This window comes from Emydura macquarii, unplaced genomic scaffold (assembly GCF_026122565.2).
Source record: "Emydura macquarii macquarii isolate MOO-44397 ecotype Brisbane River unplaced genomic scaffold, CSIRO-AGI_Emac_v2 contig_1790, whole genome shotgun sequence".
In the NCBI taxonomy this organism is placed as follows: Eukaryota; Metazoa; Chordata; order Testudines; family Chelidae; genus Emydura; species Emydura macquarii.
In genome coordinates this window covers 3,452,791-3,476,917 of record NW_027131927.1, presented here as the reverse complement: position 1 = coordinate 3,476,917, position 24,127 = coordinate 3,452,791, and the positions used below count along the sequence as shown (strand labels likewise).

At 47.9% G+C, this 24,127-nt stretch overlaps 1 protein-coding gene across 1 annotated transcript; it reads right to left on the bottom strand.

Annotated features, from left to right (window-relative positions):
- Positions 1 to 40: 40 nt before the first annotated feature.
- NAPA (NSF attachment protein alpha) lies at positions 41 to 23,601 on the bottom strand. Its single transcript, XM_067556692.1, has 11 exons — positions 23,320 to 23,601; positions 14,975 to 15,054; positions 14,176 to 14,292; positions 8,595 to 8,641; positions 7,886 to 7,963; positions 5,834 to 5,889; positions 4,855 to 4,939; positions 4,245 to 4,349; positions 3,306 to 3,374; positions 2,320 to 2,370; positions 41 to 1,570 (listed from the first exon to the last, which is right to left on the bottom strand). Exons 1-11 carry the CDS (start codon positions 23,415 to 23,417, stop codon positions 1,469 to 1,471), a joined length of 888 nt encoding a protein of 295 aa, XP_067412793.1. The 5' UTR covers positions 23,418 to 23,601; the 3' UTR covers positions 41 to 1,468.
- Between the last annotated feature and the right edge of the window lie 526 nt (positions 23,602 to 24,127).

Sequence of the window (24,127 nt, the reverse complement as noted above, 5' to 3'; positions counted from 1 at the left end):
CCTCCCCTCCCCCCCCCCAGGTTTCAAAACCAAAAGAGAATAACCCAGAAATAAAAACCTTTATGGCAACTCATACTGTACACACACAATATTGAATGGGAGTAATGTTCCCTTCCAACCAGATGCCATGCCCATAGCAGCAAGGGGCCTGCTGCATACAGAATTCATCCACACTGCAATCTTCTACTGCTTAATCTGAGTAGGGTTTAAATTAAAGTCACCACAAAAGGGTTTGCTAAGGTTACTAACATACCAGAAGCACAGAACTAATATTTTTGGCTACCCACGCAGTGTGGGATTGACTATCCAGCTCTCCACTCTTTGGGCCACACATGAATGACCCTGTCAGACACCTCTTTAACAGCTGGCTGTAGCGCTGCACTACAACCACATGGGTGGGAGAAAGGGACAGGGTGTATTTCTCAAGCCAGCATGTGAAGCTTATGAAAAACAGGAAAGGAGGAGATAATTGTGACAGAGTGAATAAATTGGAGAAGGAATTCCAGTGATGCTTCCAGTCAGCTTCTTGCAGAACACTGGAGACTCAGAGGGGTTGCCCCGGGAAGTATTTGCTGCCAAGATGTTAGCCAAGGGTTGTACAGCTCTTTTCTGAAATAAGCAGGAGAGAGGAAGTGCCAGCTTGTGCTTGCCACATAGGTGATCTGGATTCCCAGCTCTGTGGGCTGGGAGAGGGTGGAGTGTAGCAGAACCTGTTCTCACAGCTCAGGCAGTGGGGGAAGTCACTGCACATGGAATCTAGCCTACAGCAGTGCTATGGGCTTGCTGGAGATACTTGGAGCTCAGGCTTCAGAGCCCCTGCAGGGATTCGATCGCAGGCTGGGGAGGGGGAAGAAGTTAAGGGGTGAGGGACAGGCCCTCCCCATTCCCACTCCAGCTGGTACGGAGATCAAAATCCTTGCCTGGAGTGGGCAGGAACTGCTCCACCAGACAGTGTGAGAGAGGGGAGGGAATGGTGAGAAAGGATCTGTTCTAAACAACAGGAATTAGGAGGCAAACTGATTTTGTGCTGTCTTCTGAAACCAGCGCGAAGGGTGTCAGCGCTAAAGCAGGTTTAAGATCTTAATCGTACAGAATAACCTGAAAAGGGAACAAGGGGGAATGGGGAAGAATGTTAGACCATCACACCTGATCAGGAGCCCACTGGCAGATTGGGCAGCTCTGCAGAGCAGGAAGTGATGCGTTTGGCCCAGGAGAAACAGCTAGTGTCACTTCAATACATCCTCTCTAGAGCAACCAAGTCAGATGGCTACGTTCGCATGCCCTGTCTTTGCTAAACAAAGTTATGCTCTTTGGGTTGTGGGGCAAAAGGGTTATGAGACAAGGGATAATACGTCACTGAAGTCTGAATCCTTCTCCTCCAGGCACCACCCTCCCCAACCCCAAAGATATCCATGCAGACTTCTGCGGAGAAAGAGTCAACGGCGACTGGGAAGGAGAGGAGTGGGGTTTAACGCAGGTCCTCCTCTTCGCCCTGGATGGTTTTCTTGATCCGGAGGAGCATGGTAGTAAGCCACTGGTCCAGTCGCGAGATGGAATCATACTCCTTTACCTGGAGGATGGGAGTGAGAATGATCAGAATGAATCTGACATACCACACAGCTGTATTCATCTGCAGGCTAGTTCCCAGTTAGCACTATGGAGCAGGAAACAGGCCATTGCACCATTGCACTAGGGATACTTTGGAGCCTTGGATTCCCCTACAAAAAACAAATCCACTCATGGTAAAAGCCAGCTTTTCTTTCCATCTTCTCCTTAGTCTTTAACATCAAGAAGCTCTACTTAATGTTTCTAGGAGGCATGTTTTTAACCCAACTGGTATTTTAGGGCAGGGGTGGGGGTTAAATTTTAAAAAGTAAGTCCACTCCTTGCAGGCTGATTTGCAGAAGAGCCAGGCTCCCAGATTTCCTGATGGAGCCAATGAGAGCTGCAATCTGTGCTGACACACAACAGAAGCCTGGACAACGAATTCAGGATTATGCAGAGGGGAAGTGAATCAGTAACAGCACTAAAGAGAAATGAGGCTGAATATCTGCCTGATCTATTAGTCTGTGCCAAGGAAGGGGCAGGGGCCCTGTTGTTTGGGTAATTTAAGGCTAGATAGGACTAAGACCTTCAGAACACACTGTAGGGAGCAATCCACTACCAACCCTGGGAGCAGCTAACAGGGATTACACAGGTCATGCTGAGCCATCTCCTCACACCCACAGACAAGTTTCTCAAGCTGACACTTCACACCTGTCTCTCCCCAGTGCTGGGTTGCTAAGCTGCATTAGACACTTCCCTCCCCACTGCACCTACCGAGTCAGTGTAGTTGTCAATGTTCTGTTCTTCGTGAGCATCCAGCAGCTTCTGTGAGGGGGAGAGAGAGGAATAAGGATCAGCACAGATCCAGACTCATTTCTACTCATGGCAGGAACTCCCAGCAACCTGCTGCGCCTCTGATGCTTAAGCCAGATTACAGGTGCAAGCAGACACTCTGCAGCTAAGGCCAGTGTTAACAGGAAAATCCGATTGGCTGACGGGCAGATCTAACTGAACAGCTGTCCTGTACATCAGGGTTGGATCTGGCATTATTTTATTTTAAGCACAACAAAAGTTTATCAAAGCAACAGACTGAAAGCACTGTCCGTAGGAGGGGAGGTGCTGCCCTAGCAGCTCAGACCGGTTCAGGACCCTCTCTGCAAAAATCCCAGTTATGGAATAGCCAGACCACAGGGGAAGAGAACTAGTCCCCTGCCTGTCCACAGCAGTGAAGCACTAGTCCAGGTGCCTTTCACAACCCACTTGGAGTGTGGGTACGCTCCCACCTGCACTCCTTGAGCCTTGTTGCTTAGCAACACTGCAGTTCAACTGGCTTCCTGCACACTGGATTAGTCATCAGGGGATGGGCTCTCACAGGGGTCACAAATAGAAGAGCAGGATGGCTCCTCATCTTGCTAAAGGGAGGAGTGGATTTTGGTATGGAAGAGCTGGAATACAGGGCAAGGGATTCTGAATGACCGGACCAATCGACACACAGGACATGCTCCTAAGACTATTACAAGAGTTCCGTGAATGTTAGTGATGGAGTCATTTCCCTATAGATTTGCAGTTTGATTTTAACCACCCCATTTGGCCATTTCTCACAAGTCCCTCTCCCATAGCATTATATACTCTTCTACTGTATTTGGGGGAAAGTGGTAGGACTCATACACAAATGCAGCAGAGATTCTAGTGTCTGAGCCACCAGGTAGAGCAGGAACAATTTAAAAAAAAAAAAAAAAAAAAAAAAAAAAGTCACCTACTTTAACCAGTTTGCACTCCCTGGAATCCGAGAAGGCTGGGAACATCTCTTCATATTTCTGTATGGCCAGCTGGAAAGACAGAGGAGTTAGAGCCCTGCCTGAAGCTCAAGTGACTGCTCACAAAGGGAATAGAGGAACTAAACTGCTTAGATTGGAGGCACCTTGGGACAGGGACTTTCCTGTGTTTGTACAGTGCCTAGCACCTAGGCCTGGTCTGTGCCTGGGGCTCCCAAGCAGTACATCAACATGAATACATCGGATGGGATTTTACAGAAAGTCACTCTAGTAGCAACTCAAGTCCTTACCCCAGCTTCACTGCAGGCCCCCCATGGGCTACCCATGCTTGCAGTGTTTAAATGGCCCAATGAGGTATTGGTGAGAGGGGTATTTTCCCAGTCTCTGACAAAGAATGGGCAGTAGCAGAGCAGGCAGTTCAGGTACACCTCCCCTCTGTCAACTTGTCTGGAACCGGAGGGGACAGCGAGGTCAGCCTCCATGCCCTCTCACTCTTTCCTTCTGGTAGATTTGCTGACACTTGTCTAATCACACCCCGTCCCACCAGGCAGCAGAGCAAGACAGTTTTCTTCACAAAGCCAAGCAGGCAGCCATGGAAGCACAAGGAAGTTCCCCCCAGCTCCCCACCTTCCTCTCCCTGGCTTGGATCTGCAGTGCTCCCACACAGAAACCTCTCCTCCTCACCTGGTACAGCGAGAGCGCCCCCTCCTGCCTAGTTGCTGCATCAGATGGTGGAAATGTTAGAACTGGCCTGGGGTTTGTGACACAGTTCTATATCCCATGACTCTGAGCCACCCAGTCCCCTCCCACCCACCCCATGGCTGGTAAGAGTCACTGGTGTGCATTTTGGGGAGCAGGCCCTCGGGCACCCAGCCTCACGCCCTGCTTGGTAGCACTGCAGCAGCCCTGTAGAGCCAGGCTGACCTTTGCGTTGAGCATGTCAATGCAGAAGTGGCAGAGAGCCGCCTTGAAGAAATACTCCTTTGCACTGTACTTCAGCAGGGGACTGTCCATTGCACTGGTGCCCACCTACAAGGCAGCAAAGAAAAGGCCAAGTGATTAGACTCCCACTGAAGAACAAACATGTGAATACGTGGAGCCGGGCAGCACCCCCTCTGAACCCCTGCCCTCTACACGTCAGACCAGGAGCAGCAGTCACAAGGCTAGTTTCCCGTACACACCCATTTCCCCCAACATACACAAACCCTGCCATGGCAGGGTCTGTAGCTACATCCAAAAGGGCAACATCTTGAAGATGGTGCAGTGAGCTTAAAACGAACCATTGCTCACCTTAACCTAGTGAGGTATTTGTATAGCTATTCCCATCCCCACGACAAGAACCCTCAATGCTTTGCACGCAGGCAAAGCCAGCTGGGATCCAAAAGCAGGGCTGCAATTAGATCTCCACAGCTCCAGCCTCATGGACTTTGGTCTCCCCAGGAAAGGGGAAAGAAGGGAGAGACATGCCATGAGGGGTCTCTTGTGGGATGACAGAGCAAACATCTGCCCTTTAACACGATGAAGGGTCCCAGACCTGCTCGTAGATCTCGATGGCTTTCTGGTACTGCTCCAGCTGGGCCGCGTAAGTGGCCACTTTCAGTAAACATTTGTTGGCAGAGCTGTAAAGAAACAAAAGTGGCAAGAAACAGGCTGATTTGCCTGAGGGCCGCTGGCCACTCACGAGGTTCACGAAGCACGCTCCCTTTCCGAGGAAACAGGGCTCTCTCTCATACACCCTGGCATACAAATGCAGTTTGCTTTTTTGCCTCTGTGCAGCAGGAGATCCCAGGATTCCTGCACTTTAGCACATTTTGTTACGGTTCCGAAGGAGAGCTTTCTACACCAGTGAACTGTGGTGGAGGGTCCAGCTCACAGGCTGACTACACAGCATCAAGCAGCCCCTTTAGGCAGGCTCTGTTCATCAGCCACCGGGCCCACTGCATAAGGGTTTGCTCAGTATCATTATGCCACTAAAAGAGTGGGAAAAATGAGCGGTGTCTGCATCATACCCTTTGTAGAAACAATCACCGCAGTCAAGTCTTAAAGGCTCAGGCGTGAGCCCAGCTGTGCACCAGCGTGGGGAAGCAAGGAGGCATAAGGAACCCACTTTTACTCCCATGTGAGCGACCTGCAATGCCAGAGTCTGTGCTGCTGGACGGCAGCTCCCGCGGGGGTGCTACTCAGCCTCCCAGACAGGCGGGCAGAGCCATAGCTCCACCCCCATCAGACACAAGCTAGAAAGCCACACCAGCAAAAAGGTGATGCAAGTTTCCCTTGCTGTGCTTGGGAAGTAACAGACAGGACTGTGACCCAGTCCTGACCTGGTTCCTTACCTGCTCTTGGGCTGGCACAGCTACATGCTGTGTATTTGGGCTAGATTGTAGGGTTACAATACAGCCTTAAGTGAGCCGGGCTACCTGTATGCCTACAGAGCACAAGAGTTAATGCATGGCTGCTACGCCGCTCAGCCATGTACTACAGCAAGAGAGAAGGCAAAGTAACCATTGATTTACCTGTTGGATTCTTCCCCTTTGTAGTAATCAGCAGCTTGCTCATAATGGGCTATCGCCTAGAAAGAATGCAACACACCATGAGAGCTTCCCAGGCAGTTTGCTGGCAGTACTAGCAGAACTGAGACCAGAACAACACCTCCCGAGGAGAGCACCATGTGCCAGAACTACAGAGAGAATCCTACGCACAAATCCACTCACGCCTCCAACAAGCAGCGCTGCCATCTGTGCAAACTCCAGAACACAGGGCCTGAGCTGAGAGGTGTTGATCACCAACCAACAATGGAGCCTAGGTCACAGAGGGAGCCTGTGGGCAAAGCCTCACTAGAACCTGGAACTTCCAGCACCATCAGGCACCCCTGCAGTTCTCCAATCGAGAACACACTGATAGTCCCCGCCCAAAAGAGATTACACAAGGTAAATACAGACTGCGAAATGTTCATCCTCCCTCCCCCCCTTTTTAAAAAAAACCAAATGGAGACCAGAGGCCCCCAGATTAACATTCTGGGCACGGCACACAGGAAGACTTCAGTGGAGGCAGGAACTGACCTCAGCTCTCTACAGTCCCTGTTCAGTGACTTAACCATAAGACCATCCTTCCTCATTATCTTGGCTGACCAAGGATCTGTTAGACATAGTAAGTTGGTTTGTAGCTTTCTCTGAGTCAGTCCTGTGGGATTGTCATGAGACCACAACCCTCCACTCCCATGACAGCCCAGCACTATGGATTCTCCTCCCATCAGCTCCAAAGTAGAAATTTACAAGAAACTCCCCCACCACCACACACACACGTTTGTCAGAGTTGTGCTAATTTAACTTATGGAGCAATTTTAAACCAGTGCCAAAGGCTGTCTCGACACTCTTGTTTCCCTTTACATCAAGGGTATTTCGGTATAGCTTAAGTCAAAATGGAACAGGTTTAAGCTAAATTGAAAAAAGCCAAAATAAACATTAACGCGAGCTTAATTTACGCAGAGCCAGTTTGTGTGTAGGCAGCTCTACAGAATCCCAGAGGCAGCAGCAATCATTCTAATCGTCGCAAGGAAGAAAGTTATTTCTCCCATATAGCGTTTGGTGAATCATCTGGTCTTATAGAACAGGAGAAGTGATCCTAGGGGCATACAACTGCCATCGACTGTTCCTCTGGTTCTCAGACATTTACGTGACCCACATGCGTTAACCTTTAATCAATTGCAACACAAGCTATTCCAAGTGTCTGCACAGATTTTTTTGCTAGTTCTTTGATAGTGTCTGTGTTCCAAATGCCTGCAATTTGTTCCAGCTCGTGAGTTTTTAGTTTTGCTTCTGATTTTAAACACCTTGTCCCGCCCAACAGGAGGCTTACAGAACCAGATTCACCACTGCCCTGCAATTTGTACAGTCATTTACATTGGCACAGAGTGCTGCCATTCTGATCAGCTAGTGTTTTCCATGTCACTATGGTGTAAGTGACCGCAAGGTACAGGGCAATGGAGAACCTGGCCCTACCAGATCCAGTTTTAAGGCCAATAGGGACTATCTGATCATCTAGTCTGACCTCAAAACATATCACCAGTTGCCAGAGCTCCACCTGGGTTTGAACTCAGGACCTATGACTCCCAAGGTAAAAGCCATGCCCCTAGGCTACCGAGCCATTGGCATCCATCCACAATCTCTCACCTCTGACATTGACTGGTCCTAACAGCTTCAGAGGAAGGTACAAGAAATGCCATATTGAACTGTTATGACAGCCTGCCACAGAAATTACTTCCAACCCCCTCTCCCCCCCTCCTCTCCCATTAGCAATTGGCTTAGGCCCTGAGGCAGGATTTAGAGTAACTTCTTGGCAATAAGGCATCTAACAGTAGGTGTTCTCATTAGCCATGAGAGTGTCTAACAGGATTCAAACGCAGGATTAAGCTCTAGCTTCCAAGGCTGCACACACCAGTCACAGCAACAACTTTAAGCCGATCACAGGAGATGGTTTGCATTTCACCTATTTCTAGATGAAAGATGCATGATGCAGATTGATTTCCTCCCCCCCCCCAGTGCCTCCCTCCCCCCCCGAGAATATACCTTTTCTATGTCCACCAGCTCTGTCTCATAGATCTCCGCTATCGATATGTGATGCTTGGCAGCTATGGTGAATCGGCCCTGAAAGAGGACAGAGATATTAACACATCTACCAACTGCACAGCTTCAGCCCCTTTGCCTTCTCATCTGCGCTGCGCTTGCAGCAGGGAGGGTGCACCCACGAACCTCAAGGGTGCGTGGGATAATTCCCCATTGGAGTTCTCAGAATTTCACTACAGTGGTTATAAGAACACCTCCCATGGCAACAGATTCTGAAGTTACCACACTCTCTTCTTTTAAGTCCAATGCCGACTTCATTCAGCTGGCAAAGTTGTTATACCGACAGCAGGCTGCACTTCTCAGTTCAGTCCACACACTGGTTAGTACACAGGCTGAATTATATCTAGGGTGCCCATTCACTGTTGTATCCAAGTGCCAGGCTGTTATGCAGAGGGTTCTGCCTCAACTTGGCCAAGGACATGGTGGCCTAATCACGGACTCTTCCAAGAAGTTCCATGGTACCTTTAGGGACCACAAGAAGTCAGGGTCTTGGTTTGATGTCTGATCTATCTGTACTTCCAGCAGCACAGACCTATAGGGTTGAGAACCCAGGGAAGAATGCCAGCTACCAGATCCCCTCCCTTCTACAGGAGCTCAAAAGCAAAGAGAAAGTTATGTAGTTTGGTCCCCAGATATCTTTGGACAGGCTTACCATGTCTGTGTAGATCTCAATAGCTCTGATCAAGCAGTTAATAGCCTCTGTTTAAAAACAAAAACAAAAAAAAAAAAAAAAGGCTTTTTAGCATAGGAGCTTGGAGAAAAAGCCATTCAGTAACTCTTCTGACCTGCCTGAAAATGATGAAAACCATGTGTTTATTTATAGCACAACCCCTCCATAAAGATCAATAGCCACTTAAGAAAATCTGCAGACCTCTAGGGAACTGAGAGCACATGAGAGGCAGTACCACAGCTAGAAGGGGCCTGCAGAGAAGCCAGCGAATTGATGAAGATTTTATCTCTAGAGGTGTTACTTGACACACTGCACCCCAGTGTCTCATGCAGCTGTTGTCCAAACCAGTCTGGCAAAAGAAAGTCTCAAGAAGAAGAAGAGCACGAGGCTGCAATGAGTGAGGTGACCAGGAAACTGCCACTGACTTGGCTAGGATGGCAGATATTACTAAGCACTCAAGAATCCTGTGGTATTGTGGTCATTGACTAGACACTGCCTGCACGGAAGCCAACATCTTAAGCTTGAGGAGCTTTTGTGCATCGTACCTGGAACATTTACAACACAGTAGCACTTCCAGGCCACTTCGTGAGACAGAGTCCCTGCCTTGAAGGGCTCTCAGCCTAAAGGGACAAGACATGACAAAAGGGTGTGTGGGTGGGAGAAGCGACTTGCAAAAGATCACACAGCAGGTCAGCGGCAGAGCCAGGAGTAGAATCCAGATGACTGGACACAGTGCAGTGCTTCTCATCCAGCCCATGCTGCCTCCCTACAACAGTGAAAAGACTGAGCTGAAAGATGTGCGCAAGCTACCAGTTTCTTTCCCTAAACAATGATCTTTGTTCAAGGTGAAGGGCAGTCACACGCAAATCTCTCACACACAATCACTAAAAAGAAAATAAGGTGCCCCCACATTTGGCCTCGATCCTTCAACTGGCTCCATGCGAGCAAGCCCTGGCATTTCCATGAAGCCTCACCAACTGCAGCTAAATCAACAGTGGTCCCTGCAAGGATAGGGTCTAAAGTTCACAGTCCGCTTGAAATAAAGCAGAAGAAATTCAAACAGGGCCTTACAGCCAAAAAGACCCACCAGCAGCTCATATGAGCTACTAAACATGGCTTACAAAGACAAGGCTACCAGCCTGCCATGGGTACATACCTTGCAGCACTGAGTGCAACACAAGATGGCTCCTTTAGCTACTACATTTTGCTCTATTAAAAGAGGAGTTTTTCTCACTAGCATTTGCCAGAAAGACGTGGGAGGTGTTTTTCAGGACATAAATGCCAAGCTTTAAGAGGCAAATTTTTCTTACTGTTCACCCACCGTCACTCACATCGCTCCCTAGCAGAAAGTGGAATGGCCAAAATCAGACCTAGGATAAGCAGGTGCAGCTGCCCTCTAAGGCAATAGGTGTTGCGGCTGCTGAATCCTAGATTGCATTTAGTCCTGGGGCGTGGGAAACTAATGCAGATTGGGGGAGAGGAAAAGAGAATGGGAGAAGAGAGAGACAGGGATGGGGATATTTACCAACAACTCAGGTTAGGTTCTGTCTGCAAGCTTTTAAAAGGGAGAACTACAAGTCCCACCTATTGGGCTGGATGCAGGAATCGCTGGGTGAGACTCTCTGGCCTGGATTACTTTGCTCTGATCTCCTGCATCTCATAACGGTCCCTTCTGTCCTTGAAGTTATTAAAGTAATATTTCCTCGATGCTGTGAGCTCTGGTGCCTGGTATCAGTGCCCAAGGCCATTTAAAGCTGCCAGACAGTCATTTCCATCACGTACACTGATTAAGGAGCTCTTTTCCCCTTTCCATAGCTTGGAAATTGTATCACCAGGAAGACATAGCAGCTAACCTTGTTTCCTTCCTGAGCTATGTCCAGCCACGCCCCAGTGCTGTCCCACAGAGCCAGGGATTAAGAGATGGGGAATTTTGGCTGGCAGATTTGGGGATTTTTTCCTTTTAGTGGGATTGCCTGCAGGTGCAATTACTGAAGCCTTTAACACCCATACAGCCAGGCTCTTTGGAAAGAAAGCATAGCTGTACCAGAGCCACGCCACCAGGATTTCCCCCTCCTAAAGACAGGCCAGCCTTGCTCTGCCTGCCCAGGTGGCTCACAGCACAAACGCCATAATGCTAACCTCGAGGCCCCCCCACAGGTTGGATATGTTGATGTTCTCAGCATCAGAGTAGAGGGCGCACCCCTGCTCTTGTGCTGCCACAGAGGAGCCAACAAGGAACTGCAGTCCGAGGCATTGGTGCACTGGTTACATGCACAAGACCGTCCTTTTGACTGATGTAGCATATCCTTAGACAAGCAGAGTTCCTGCCTTCTTAAGGGAGCTCTGCCTAAGTAGGGTGAAGTAATGGGATTTAGCAGGGAGAGGCAAAAAAACAATCCCAGTGATGAGAGGAAAAACCCCAGGAATCCCACTGGGACTAGTTCAAATCCCACCACCCACCATTCCCAGATACCACCTCCCCCCTCGCAAAAATTACTTGAGAACAAACACTGGCTGCTCTGCGGAGAGCAATGTGGCTGGATAATCAGAACATAAATCTCTGAAAGATTAGGCAAATCCCCTAGAGGATTACATTCATTTTCTCCTCAGGTTACTTCATTATTTTTTCTCCAAAATCACTGCCCAAAAGCTGCATATGCAAAATCCCAGCTCAGATAACCCAAGCGTAAATTATCACCATCAAAGCATGCAACATCGAGTATGGTCCCTCTTGTGCTGGACACTACAAAGAAAGGGACACAGGCCCCAGATCCTGCAAACAGCTCTGGAGAGGCCTGCAGAGAGCCCTGCTCATTTTATGAGGAGTCCACAGGGTTCTGTTCCCACAGAACTGCTTGCAGGATCCAGGCCCTTCGACGGCAGAAAGATTTAAAGAAGAGTTCTCAGAACACCTCCAGTTCTCTGCTGCGCAGGGAACATTTGTACAGAGCAATTAGCCCTTTAGAAGTTTAATTAGGAGATTTTACCCTTTTCTGCATGGCCCCACACAGTGCATCTCTGTGGGTTGCCCAAAACTATCTCACTTTCAGCTGCTGCTATCACTGCACTCCTTGCTAATAAGTTCTTTTGAGAAGGTTAACCAGCCACAGGAAGTTCACACCCAACTGAGTCCTAGGCTTCCTGTCTTTTTGCTGGGTAGGGTCACAACCAGTGTGATTTTGCCATCTGGGACAGGAGGAGCTCTCAGAGATGGAAGGTCGGATTTTATCGAGATCCCCTGCTGAGCAGGGTGGCATGCCTGCTGCATCCTAATCAGCTAATCCACACCAAAGAGTGGAAATTGCAGCAGTCAGCACTGCAGAACATTCACTCCAGCACAAAATTCCAGCTGACCAGTTAACAGTCACATCTGGAGCTTCAGAGAAAGCCTAGCAAGCACTTAGAATCAAGGCAGTGGGAGTAGTAAACCAGGAAGATGTTACAAGATTCAAATAATGGGTTTATCCTAGTGTGATGCAATTTCTCACTCACTCACCCACCCACCCTGGTCACAATCTGTAAAAACTGCAGCTGTCACACAATACAGCAAACAGGCTCTTCAGGTCACGCAAGAATTTCCACTGCACTAGGAATCTCAACGTATAATTTGACAGGCATGCTGGCCAATGGAGTTAACTCCCTCAGGCTTTACTGCCCAAAGCTGCAAATCACACGGGCAAGTGCAATCGATCAACTTTTGGTAGTTAAGGCGCAAATCAGAAAAAAAATGTTTCCACATGGGGTCTGAAGTCTTCCCCCCCACCCGCCCCGCTTCATAGGGATCTATTGGCCATGACATACCTACGGCCAGACCGTGGTGTACAAGTAGAGTAAGTGAATCCAGTTAAATATGCGGTTTATGTAGCCCCAGTTGAAATTGATGTATTTTATGGATGTTAGCGCATCCTCACCATTATATTGCACCCTTTCTTCAAGAAAGGGAGGAAAGAGGATCCAGGGAATTACAGACTGGTCAGTCTCACCTCAATCCCTGGAAAAATTATGGAGCAGGTCCTCAAGGAATCCATTTTAAGGCACTTGGAAGAGAGGAAGGTGATCAGGAACAGTCAACATGGATTCACCAAGGGCAAGTCATGCCTGACCAACCTGATTGCTTTCTATGAAGAGGTGACTGGCTCTGTGGATGTGGGGAAGCAGTGGACGTAATATGCCTTGACTTTAGCAAAGCTTTTGATACAGTCTCCCACAGTATTCTTATCAGCAAGTTAAAGAGGTATAGGTTGGATGAATGGGCTATAAAATGGATAGAAAGCTGGCTAGAGCACAGGGCTCAACGAGTAGAGATCGATGGCTCCATGTCTAGCTGGCAGCCAGTCACAAGCGGAGTGCCCCAGGGGTCGGTCCTGAGGCCGGTTTTGTTGAACATCTTCATTAATGATCTGGAGGATGGGGTAGATTGCACCCTCAGCAAGTTTGCAGATGACACTAAGCTAGGGGGAGTGGGAGATATCCTATCCCTACCTTCGAGGGTACAGAGGGACCTAGACAAATTGGAGGATTGGGCCAAAAGAAGTCGTCGTTGAACCTCATCAGATAACTGCAGAGTCCTTCACCTAGGACGGAAGAATCCCATGCACAGCTACAGACTGGGGACTGAGGAGCTAGGCAGCAGTTCTGCAGAAAAGGACCTGGGGGTTACAGTGGATAAGAAGCTGGATATGAGTCAGCAGTGTGCCCTGGTTGCCAAGAAGGCTAATAGCATATTGGACTGCATTAGTAGGAGCATCGCTGGTAGACTGAGGGAAGTGATTATTCCCCTCTATTAGGCACTGGTGAGGCCGCATTTGGAGTATTGGGTCCAGTTTTGGGCCCCCCACTACAAAAAGGATGTGGACAAGTCAGAGAGAGTCCAGCGAAGAGCAACAAAAATGATTAGGCGGCAGGAGCACAAGACTTATGAGGAGAGGCTGAGGGAACTAGGTTTGTTTAGTCTGCAAAAGAGAAGAATGAGGGGGGATTTGATAGCAGCCTTTAACTACCTGAAAGAGGGTTCCAGGGAGGATGGAGCTAGGCTGTTCTCAATGGTAGTAGATGACTGAACAAGGAGCAATGGTCTCAAGTTGCAGTGGGGGAGGTCTAGGTTGGATATTAGGAAAAAGTTTTTCACTAGGAGGGTGGTGAAGCACTGGAATGGGTTACCTAGGGAGGTGGTAGAATCTCCATCTTTAGAGGTTTTTAAGCTGCAGCTTGACAAGCCCTAGCTGGGATGATTTAGCTGAGGTTAGTCCTGCTTTGAGCAGGAGGTGGACTAGATACTTCCTGAGGTCCCTTCCAACTCTAATATTCTAGGATTCTATAAGATGACAGACAGACATAGCCCCAGCAGACTCTCAGCCTGCCAGTCTGTGGCAGAGCTGCAAAAGGAACCCAGAAAGGGCCCTGATCTCCAGCCCCCTGCTCTAATCCACTACATCCCATCCCTCTCCCCAAACCAGGAATAGAACCCAGGTGTCCGAACTCTCAGCTCCCCCATTAGAACCACAGCAGAACCCCTCCTTCTGCGCTCAGAAAGCTGCGGAGGCAAGCAGCAGCAGCACCTTACCTTGCGGGTCAGCTTTCTTGAAGGCATTGCCAGCGTCCACGAAGTTGGTGGCTGCGTCGTGCTTGCTCTGCAGCTGCAGGTGGAGCTGTGCAGCCTGGCAGAAGGCATTCCCCGCCGCTGGAAGAGAAAGCAGGAGGGTGAGGAGCATAACCCCAGCCATTCCCGAGATGCGGTCAGTCAGGATACCCATGAGGGTCATTTTACAGACACAGCTTCCCCTTTCTGGAGCATGCCGCATAGTGAGCTAAGGAAGCCAACAGGAAGGTGGCATTGCACAATGGTCTTTGCCTGCACAGAGGGACTGTGTTACAGTGCTCAGCCACTCCATACTCAAGCTCTGGGGAATCTCAGTTTAGGAGCAGCAGCTGCCTCTGAGTGCACATTTCCTAGCCAGGATCCAGTTCATAAGGAAAACAGGAGGAGGTGCAATTGACCAGGTGCTCCTCAGAGAGCCCCTCCCCATAGAAGAGGCCATGGGGCTCATTCTCATTTCAGGTATACACCAGGCAGGCCTTGGGCCTGATTATCAGAGCTGCTGAGCCCTTGCAGAACCCACTGACGTCAGCAGGAGTTACAAGCACTCAGATCTCCCAGAAATCAAGCCACTGGTGCAGCGTGGTGTGTGCCCCCCCACCTCTCGGCACTATACCCAAAAGATGGACACTGCTGCTCATACTGCGGCAGGCTAGTGGCACGGACCCAGTATCACAGAGTTATTGCTCTGTCCTACTGTGGACCCCACCCCTTCCCAAGCCCTGCCAGGGTTAACAGACAGCAGCATCAGAGCAGGTGTACGTACCACTCCAGTTCTTGACCATTTTGAACATGTTTGCTGCTCGTGCATAGATATCGCATGCTTCTTCTATCCTGGAGGAGCCCCTGCAAATGAACAAACCAGCACCAAGTGAACTCACTGCACTGGAAAGCCCCAATCCTTCACTCAAATCACTGGAAACTCTGTTCCAGCCAATGTTTTCCCCTCTTGGCGGCAGAAGGTCCCTTGCCCTACAAACTATGGCTTCTCCAATGACACTGGCCAGAATGTTTACTAAGGGAGCCCTTACTTCCCTGAGGTGCCGATGCAGAATAGTCACCCCTCAAGCCTTCCTGCCTCCGAACTCCACCAACTCATCCCTGCAGCCATGAACACTACACACTCCCCCTGGACAGGAAGGGTCCTCAGAAATCAATCACTAAAAGCCTTAAAAAAAACCAGAAACCTCTATCTAGATCAGTGGTTCTCAACCCGGGGTATGCACACCCCTGAGGGTATGCAGAGATCTTCCAGGGGGTACATTAATTCATCTAGATATTTGCCAACTTTTACAACAGGCTACATAAGAGGCACTAGTGAAGTCAGTACAAACTAAAATTGCATACCGAAAATGACTTGTTTATAGTGCGCTATAGATTATACACTGAAAGGCAAGTACAATATTTATATTCCAATCAATTTTATAATCATGTGATAAAAATGAGAAAGGAAGCCATTTTTCAGTAATAGTGTGTTGTGACACTTTTGTATTTTTAGGTCTGATTTTGTAAGCAAGTAGTTAACTGAGGTGAAACCTAGGGGTGCACAAGGCAAATCAGATGCCTGAAAGGGGTACAGTAGTCTGGAAAGATTCAGAGCCACTGATCTAGAGGGTCAATGAGAAGCATGAGCCCTGGAGCCACCCCAGATCCCACCTGAAAGTTCAGCCAAGTACAATGCACACACAATGTTCCACATGTGTTCAATGGGCCACCCTGCCAACTCCCATTTGCTTTCAGTCGATTCTACAAAGACCATAAGAGCAGAGAGTAAGTGTGGCTGACACCTCATGGAAGCAATGTCATTTACACCAAGTAAAATGAGGTCAATGGTTCAGAGGGCTCAACCAGCAGCAGAGGAAAGGAAAAACATGTCTTAAATGAAGCTGTCAACCCGTCAGCTAAGCCCTCCTCCCATGTTTGTTCTTTGCTGTTAAATGGACAAAACAGATGTTGGTGTGGGACAGCCATAAAAGCCACTGAAGAACAGCCATTGATCTTAAACAAGCTGCATGGATTGTAGAAATAGCACATTCCCAAGTGTGTGGAGCTCAGTTGCCAACTGCCAAGGCAGCCACAATGCCAGCCAAAATAAAGTGACTTTCAGTCTGCTTGTTAACCTCAGAGGGGAAGTTACGAAGCTGAGGCAGAGTTAGCCTACTTCGACAAATCGTTCTAAATTCATGCTTTGCGGTAAACAGGCACAATCCCCCCAGCTATCATTAGTTTTGCTAATGAACAGATCCACCTATTGAAGTTATTGATTATGACTAAACACTCTGGACACAAGGTGACAGACAATCCATGAGGAGCTGTATCATGTCAGATTTTTTTTAAATCTGAAGATCAAAGACTTTATGCTGCATTTTTTCTCCCCCATCCAGAACCCTACAAAATTAGAGGTGGCAATAGACCGATGCTGGTAGCAGGGAGCTTACTGCCAGCGCATCTAGCAAGCAAAGAAGTATGCTTTTATTGCCCTTCTCATCAGAGAACCTCAGGCATGCTATGATCACAGAAAATTCCTGTATGCTATGCAAGTTTCACCCATTTTGAAGATGTGGGAAACGGAGGTAAAGTAACTTGGTCTAACGTCATACTGAAATAGGGACTGAGCCAGGAATAGGATCTTATTTAATCACAGAAGATTAGGGTTGGAAGGGACCTCAGGAGGTCATCTAGTCCAGAAGTTCTCAAACAGGGGGGCAGGGGGAATGTATTCTGAGGGGGGCTTGAGAAACTTTAGGAAAAAACACTTACTGCACACATTTTACCCATCGCCCTGAATAACTAGCCAAGCTGATCCCTCCAGACAGATCAGGTCCTCAGCTGGCATTGTGCATTGGACTTGAGATGGCGCTGTGCATTTGGATGGATTTCTATTAAGCTTGCATAGCATTATACAAAGTCATTGCCATCTGTACTTTAATCCGTTTGCTACGACGCGGTGTGCACATTTAATTGCAAGCATCGATCACCAGGGCAGTTTTGCTTTTGCTCTTATTACAATGGATTATGGGCTCTGTTTCAATCAATGCCTTGCTGCTTTTCATATTTAGTGAGAGCTGCATGTTGGTTTTTCTTTATCAGTATATGTAATTGTGTGGCGGGGGAGGGGGCGTAAACTACTTCAGACACAAAGAAGGAGGGTGCGGTCAAGTAAGTTTGAGCAGCACTGATCTATTCCAACCCCCTGCTCAAAGCAGGATCAACCCCAACTAAATCATCCCAGCCAGGGCTCTGTCAAGCCGGGCCTTAAAAACCTTTAAGGATGGGGCTAGCTCCCCCTAGACAAATACGTGGCTAGAACCAGTGTTCTGCAGAAGTATTTCAACTTTATCCTATAGACAATTTATATCCTGGAATCCAGATTGTCAGCTGGCTTCAACCAGTGTGCTTTTGTTTGCAATAAACTCTCTTTTACTTTACAAGCAACAATTCCCATGTCTCCCCCAAAGACCACAGTTTCATTCCATTCGAAAATTGCTTGCATATGGCCGAGACAGACCTTGCCAAACTACTTGTCAGAGTCAGCAATTGTTTCCAGTAGCTTGGATCAGCTTGAGGGACACCGTTCTCTCTCTGTCCCAAATCTGTTTCCAAAAAGGAGCCAAAGCTAAGGTCTCTATGGTTGCCACAGAACTCATTAACAGAACACAAGCAACCCAATTCTCCATGGCGCTGTGTGGTCATTTACACCAGTGAAAAATGCTACCAACCAGAATGGGAGTGGTATTACACTCGCTTAACACTGGTGTACGTGACAGGGTGCAGAGCAACGGAGAATCTGGCCCATGGTTCCTAGCAAAAGCAGGAAAGCTACTAGTTACTAACTACCAACTTCACTGAAGCTACTAACCTGGAAACGAGGTTTCCCACAATACCTGAGGACTTTACTATTTTGAAAACACCAAGGACTGCAAAGGTGTGCCGTGAGCCCAGCTCAGATGTACTCTCCTGAAATCAGGTGTTTCAATCCCAGCAGTCAACCGTGCCCTCTATCCTGCCTTGCTGGATAAAAGAATTTCCGTGCAATTTGTCCAGTTCTTTACGTGAGCCTTCAGGCCATCTGGTGCAGTGTGGATGTTGGCAATGGTGCATTGTGTGTCCTGGGCTCCTTGGTTCAGTTATCCCTAATGCTGCACACAGTTGTCTGCCTTTCAGCAGTGCTGCATGTACAGCTCGTAAGATGCTTTGGGATCCTTCGAGCTGAAAAGTGGCTATAGAATTGCAAGACTGCTGAAGATTTCAGCAGTATCAGATATACCCTCCACCACAAGAAATTCTAATGTTTTAGATCAGTGCTAGAAGCAGAATATTGCCATTAAATATTTCAAATGCACAATGTTTACCCTATATTTCCTCTTTGATGTTGGAACCTCCAACTAGTACAAGAGTGTGAAGACCTTGATAGAGAAACTAACACTGTTCAGAGAGGAAGGGTGACCTTGCAGCTAAGGCCCTGGGACTTTAACTCTGGAGACCTGGACTTGATTCCCAGCTCTGAAACAGAATTATTGCGTGATCTTCATCCACCCGGGCCTCCACTTCACACCCGTAAAACAGGGATAATACTTCCCTATTTCACAGAGTCCTCGTAAGGATAAGTGATAAATTCATTAATTAGGCACTCACGCAATATTGACAGATAGAAGCGACGTTGATAACATCCGATAAGGAAATTAGCATTGCTGGTTATGTTGTTAAAGCAGACTGCTACAACGCTCTACAGAGAAAAGCAAAATTTAGACTGAGGTTCCAACAAACTAGCATGAGTGAGTCTGCATCAGCTTCCATGTTTTATTTACAGATGCAAGTTTCAAGTGTTTGACTAATGGCAAGCAGACAAGTTAAATCTGAGCAATATGTATTTCAGAAGTAATGAGATTTTTGGAAAGTATACCTTGTTCACAGACAAGCTACTGTAGCCACAGAATGCCAATTAGCATTTTGCATAATGGCATCTGATGTTAAGTACTGGTGACTTGTTTAATATGAGTTGAAAACACCTAACTAATTTATGGTGCACATTAAAAACATCACTAAGGAATTTTAGTTGCTAAAAATGTCTTAAGGGTTTTCAGGGGCAGGATTTTAAAAGTCACAAGATTCAGAAGCACAAATCCCAATGACTTTCAATGGGGCTTGTCCGCCTCAATTCCATGGGATTTTTTTTTTTTTTTTTTTTTTTTTTAAATATCCCCCCCCACACACACACACCTTTATCTTCACGTCAGTCTCTTAAAAATAAAAGGTGTGTGTGTGTGTGTATGTATGTATGTATCTATCACTTATCGACCTTAGGGTCTCTTCACTGTTCTATTATTTTTCTAAAACATTTTGGGGATACATTTTGTAAGAGAAGATCTGCACAGAAGAGTACAGTATTACTGTGTCAAATGCCAGGAAGAAATCCAAGTTCCTAGAGCCAAGACATGTTGTCTTTGAACTTCAGATTAGCTGACACAATGTGCATTCTCACTTGTTACAGGCAAAGAATTTTAGGAGGCAAAATTAACAGCTTCTTTTGGAGTTCAGTTTCCTATTTTATTTATTAATAATCACATTCTTGACATCAGCCTTCTCCTCTCTCCCCTGGATAGCCAGCCTGCCAGCCCAACCCCAGCCTTTTATTTGTGCTAATTGAGAAATCGTTATCTACTGCAGCTCTCTGTTCTGGAGGTCTTGGGAATCTAGTGGCCCAGATGAGAGAAAATGCGCTTGAGTTACAAGAACCACATAATTTGCTCTTGAATGCCCTCCCCCACCCCTATGGCAGCTGCTGCTTCAGTTGAGAAACTGGCCTGCAGCAGAATCAGATGCACAGTTAGGATGAGCTGTAAAGAAGTGATTTCCTCCATAGGGCACAGGATTAAAGCCATTAGCTGTGCTGACATCCAATTTACACCATCTCCCCCAGATGAAACTGCATTTTTAACAATCCCCCCTCACACACACACACACACACACACACGTATCATTTATGAGGTGGCATCTGGCCACTCCACTGTCACACACACACAGCTCACAGCCATTCCCATATGCCCAGGGAAACAATGCAGGATTGTTCCTTACAGAACATCTCTAGCAGCCAGTCCAGTTTCTAGAATCCCAAGCAGAGGAATTTCTGTAGTAACAGATCTCATTGCCAGCAAGTTTTCCCTGCAGTTTATCTTCTATTTCTCCCTTCTTTTTATCAGTCCTACCCACTGCCCGTGTATCACATTAAATTCCCCTCACTCTTTGATGAATACACCTGTCCCTCATTTGCAGACATAACACTTAGCAGCTGCTTTGCTAAACTATACAGACCTAATCTTTCCCTCCAAATCCAGTTCCTCCTGACCATTTGATTATTGCTTCTCCTCTTCTCCCTTCCAGTCACCTGAGCCCCAGAACTGAACGTAACATCCCAGCTACAGGGTCACACAGGAGGAACTGTCACATACCTTCTCCAGTGATATGCTGGCTTGGCAATATGCAGCCTCAGATTTGCATCAGCTTTTCTTTGGCACCCTTAATACATTGCAAGCTCATATCTAATTCGATGCTCAGTCACCCATAAGTCTCTGTCAGCCGTAACTGCTTCCTCAAGTCACAGTAAACCACTGAGTAACCCACCAAACAACATGCACTTCACTCTATTACAGATGATCTTTAAGGCCTGTCAGAGGGTATGTCTACACTACGAGAGCTACAGCAGCACAGCTGCAGCAACAGAAAGGGTTTTACCCATCAGAATAGTAAATCCACCCCCTTAGAATTCTTCTGTCAACCTAGCGGCATTGATACCAGAGCTTAGGTTGGCTTAATTACAATCTCTCAAGGTGAGAATTTTTCACACCCCTCATTGATGCAGCTTGGTCAATCTAACTCTGAGGTGCGCACCAATCCTAAGTGACGGCCACCATCTCAGCAGACACACAGGGGGCTGAACAAGGAACCTCCAGAGTTAAAAGAGTGAGCAGAGACAGCTTGAGCTAGAGCACCTACGCTCCCCAGCTGGAGCTGTAAGACTCATATCCTCCACAGATTGGGACAGGGAGGGACCTAAAACGAGGCTTGGTCAGATTAGATCAATGCAAATGGATGAAAAAATATTTCCATCAATAACTGAAATTTACAGCTCGGCAAAGAAAGGTGCTGCTTGAGAACCTATTGGAGTTTGATTTAAGGATATTTGTTTTGTATAGTTTGACATGTGATGCTGACAATTTGTGGTTTAAGGTTTACAAAGGTTTTGAACCTTAACATCTAGTCATTAGATGATTACTGTCTGACCCCACACACAATTTCCCGCAACTGTGAAATGTAAATAGATTAAATTGAAAATGCTTAAGAAGAAACATTGACAGCCATCAACATTATAAAATAAACATCAAGCTCTGCAAGCCTCTCTCTACTGCACACTCACCACCGTGTTGCAGCTATACACGTGCATCACACCTATTTAACATAAATCAGTTAAAAACAAACTGTTTAAAGCATCCATGCAGGGATTATTAGTTTAAAACTGGTTATATCAGTTTAGACCGCAACTGTACATTTACTAATGCAAACTAAACCAATGTAATCCAGCAGTAAACCACTCAAGGAGCAGCCACACACAAAGTTGCATCGGTTCAATGTCACATCTTTATTTCAGTGGAGCCTCAGTCATGGACCTCCTGGTGCTAGATGCTGTGCAAACACAGAACAAAAGGACTGTCCCTGCCCTGAACAGCTTCCAATCCAAGTAGTTAAACTGGTGCAACTTTGTGCTTAAACTGGGCTTTGTTGTCTTTTCTGCTTATGTCCTCAGCTTCTGTAGCCACACTCCCCATCCTGCCCACTGTATATTACTGTACTAGCCTTGTACTCATCCCAGTTTAACAGTGTTAGATTGTTCACTCCTCTCTTCCGAGTCACATTCCTTGGGCTTGCCTACACTAGGGAAAACACTGAGATACCAAGTACAGGTCACCACCAGCATTAGCCATGATGGAAGCCACAGTGTAGAGTGGGGTCGTGCCTACACCCTCCAACTCCTTCCCCCGCCCCCTGTACACCTTAATTCAGTGGTTCTCAATCTTGGGGTCGCAACCTCATTTGGGATCATAATGATAAAAAATGAGGTCACAAAGACTCGACAGCTCAACAAAACTTGTAGCCCAGCGGAAAGGGATAAGGTGGCTTTAAGTCATTTTGTATCCTCCAGTGTCTCCATGGCAAAACTGAGACAGCACTGGGGAACAACCTACATTATAGCAGTCTGTTGCTGGATACTTATACATAGTAGCAGCGCCCAGAATTTCTGCACTTTGCCCCCTTCCCACATTTTTAAGTCTCAATTTAGCAACCATGAAATCTAGGGTTGTTTAACAGTATGATGTCACAATAAATATAATCCATCCACAGTTAAAGCAAAAGTAATACATTTCAGATAAATGGATTTAATAGCTATTTTAGGCTTTGTATTCAATGTTGTATTTTTTAATTTAAAAAAAAACATTAAAATCATTTTAAATGAAAAACAAATACCATAAGCATTGCAATGCCCTGACTTGTCTGCTGGGGTCACCAAAAACTGTCAGTGTTTAAATGGGGTCACGCTGAGTAAAAGGTTGGGAACCCCTGCCTTAATTCATGACTGCCCCCAGTTTTACCAGAACAGGCTTAGCCCTGACAGGCGTAGAGGGGAGCTAAGGGCAGAGTGGGGGGCAAGGGGGTCAAATCCAGGCAGGGAATTGTAAACCCCCCACCCCACCCCAAACTCTACAGGTCGGGGGTAGCACTAAAACCTTGCAAACCTGGGGGGAGGGACTTGCCGAAGGGGGGGGGAAGGAACCCCTTAGAGAGCAGCAGCCCCAACCCACCCACCTACCTAACCACTGCCCTCACAAGACACAGCCGGCCCTAGAAGGGCAGGAGTGGTCCCTGCAGCCCCCTACCAGGCTCAGAGGGGGTCACGGAGGCTGCGGCCTCCCCTGCAGCCCAGCACCCCGGATCTGGCCTGCTCCACTGAGCCCCAGAAAAACAGCACCTAGGGCCCGGGCCCGGACCCCAGCTCACCGCCCCGTTCCCAGTAACTCGCCCGGCCCAGCCCAGCCCGGCCCGGCCCGAAGGACTCACCCGAAGAGCCCAGAGAAGAAGGACTGGGAGCCGCGGACCTTCCTGTCGGCCTCGGCCAGGAGCTGCAGCGCCTCTTTCTCCTTCCCGGCCGGGTCCATAGCGAGGCGCGGGGAGCCGGACTCGGAACCGCCTCAGCACCAACCCAGCTACTGCCTGGCCTGGCCCCTGCCGCAACTCGAGCATGCGCGAGAGCGCCGCGCCCCGTCACGTGAGCGCGAGAACGGACGCCCTCTTGTCACGTGACTGGGGGGGGGGGGAGGGAGACACGAACCCGCCCTGCTCCCCCCGCCTCCAGGCTTCCGTGCCATGTGAGCCTCAGCCCAGATCACGTGAGACAGGCGGCTGTAGCGGCCCAATGGGAAGTTCTCCGTAGAACCCCTCCCTCTACCATTGGCGTAGCTGACGTCCGGCAGCCTGCGCAGGGATGCCCTATAGCGGTGCCTATGTTACCTAGGCTTCTACGGTGAGACGCTCCTATAGAGGTCCCTGTATAGAGTGAGGTAACCCTAGGCTCCTATGGAGAGAAGCTCCTATTCACTGAGATAGCCATAGGTTCTTATGGGGAGAAGCCCCTATAACAGTCCCTGTAAAGAGCGAGATAACTATAGACATCTGTGCAGAGACACCCCTATAATTGTCCCTGTATAGAGCAAGATAACCTTAGGCTTCTGTGGAAAAAAGCCCCATAACAGTCCACATACAGATTAAAATATTCTTATGTTTCTATGCAGAGAAAGCCCTATAGAGGTCGCTCTTAACGAGCCTTAGATTCTCATGGAAAGGGAGGGACCCTTAAAGAGAAAAGGAC

Bases quoted from the DNA above. Each gene is read 5' to 3' on its own strand.
- NAPA (XM_067556692.1), bottom strand. From the start codon at position 23,417: ATGGACCCGGCCGGGAAGGAGAAAGAGGCGCTGCAGCTCCTGGCCGAG. The intron at 15,055-23,319 runs GTGAGTCCTTCG...GTTCATTTGCAG, and splicing joins TTCTTCTCTGGGCTCTTCGG to GGGCTCCTCCAGGATAGAAG. The intron at 8,642-14,175 runs GTAAGGTGCTGC...GTTTTTAAACAG, and splicing joins CAAGAAAGCTGACCCGCAAG to AGGCTATTAACTGCTTGATC.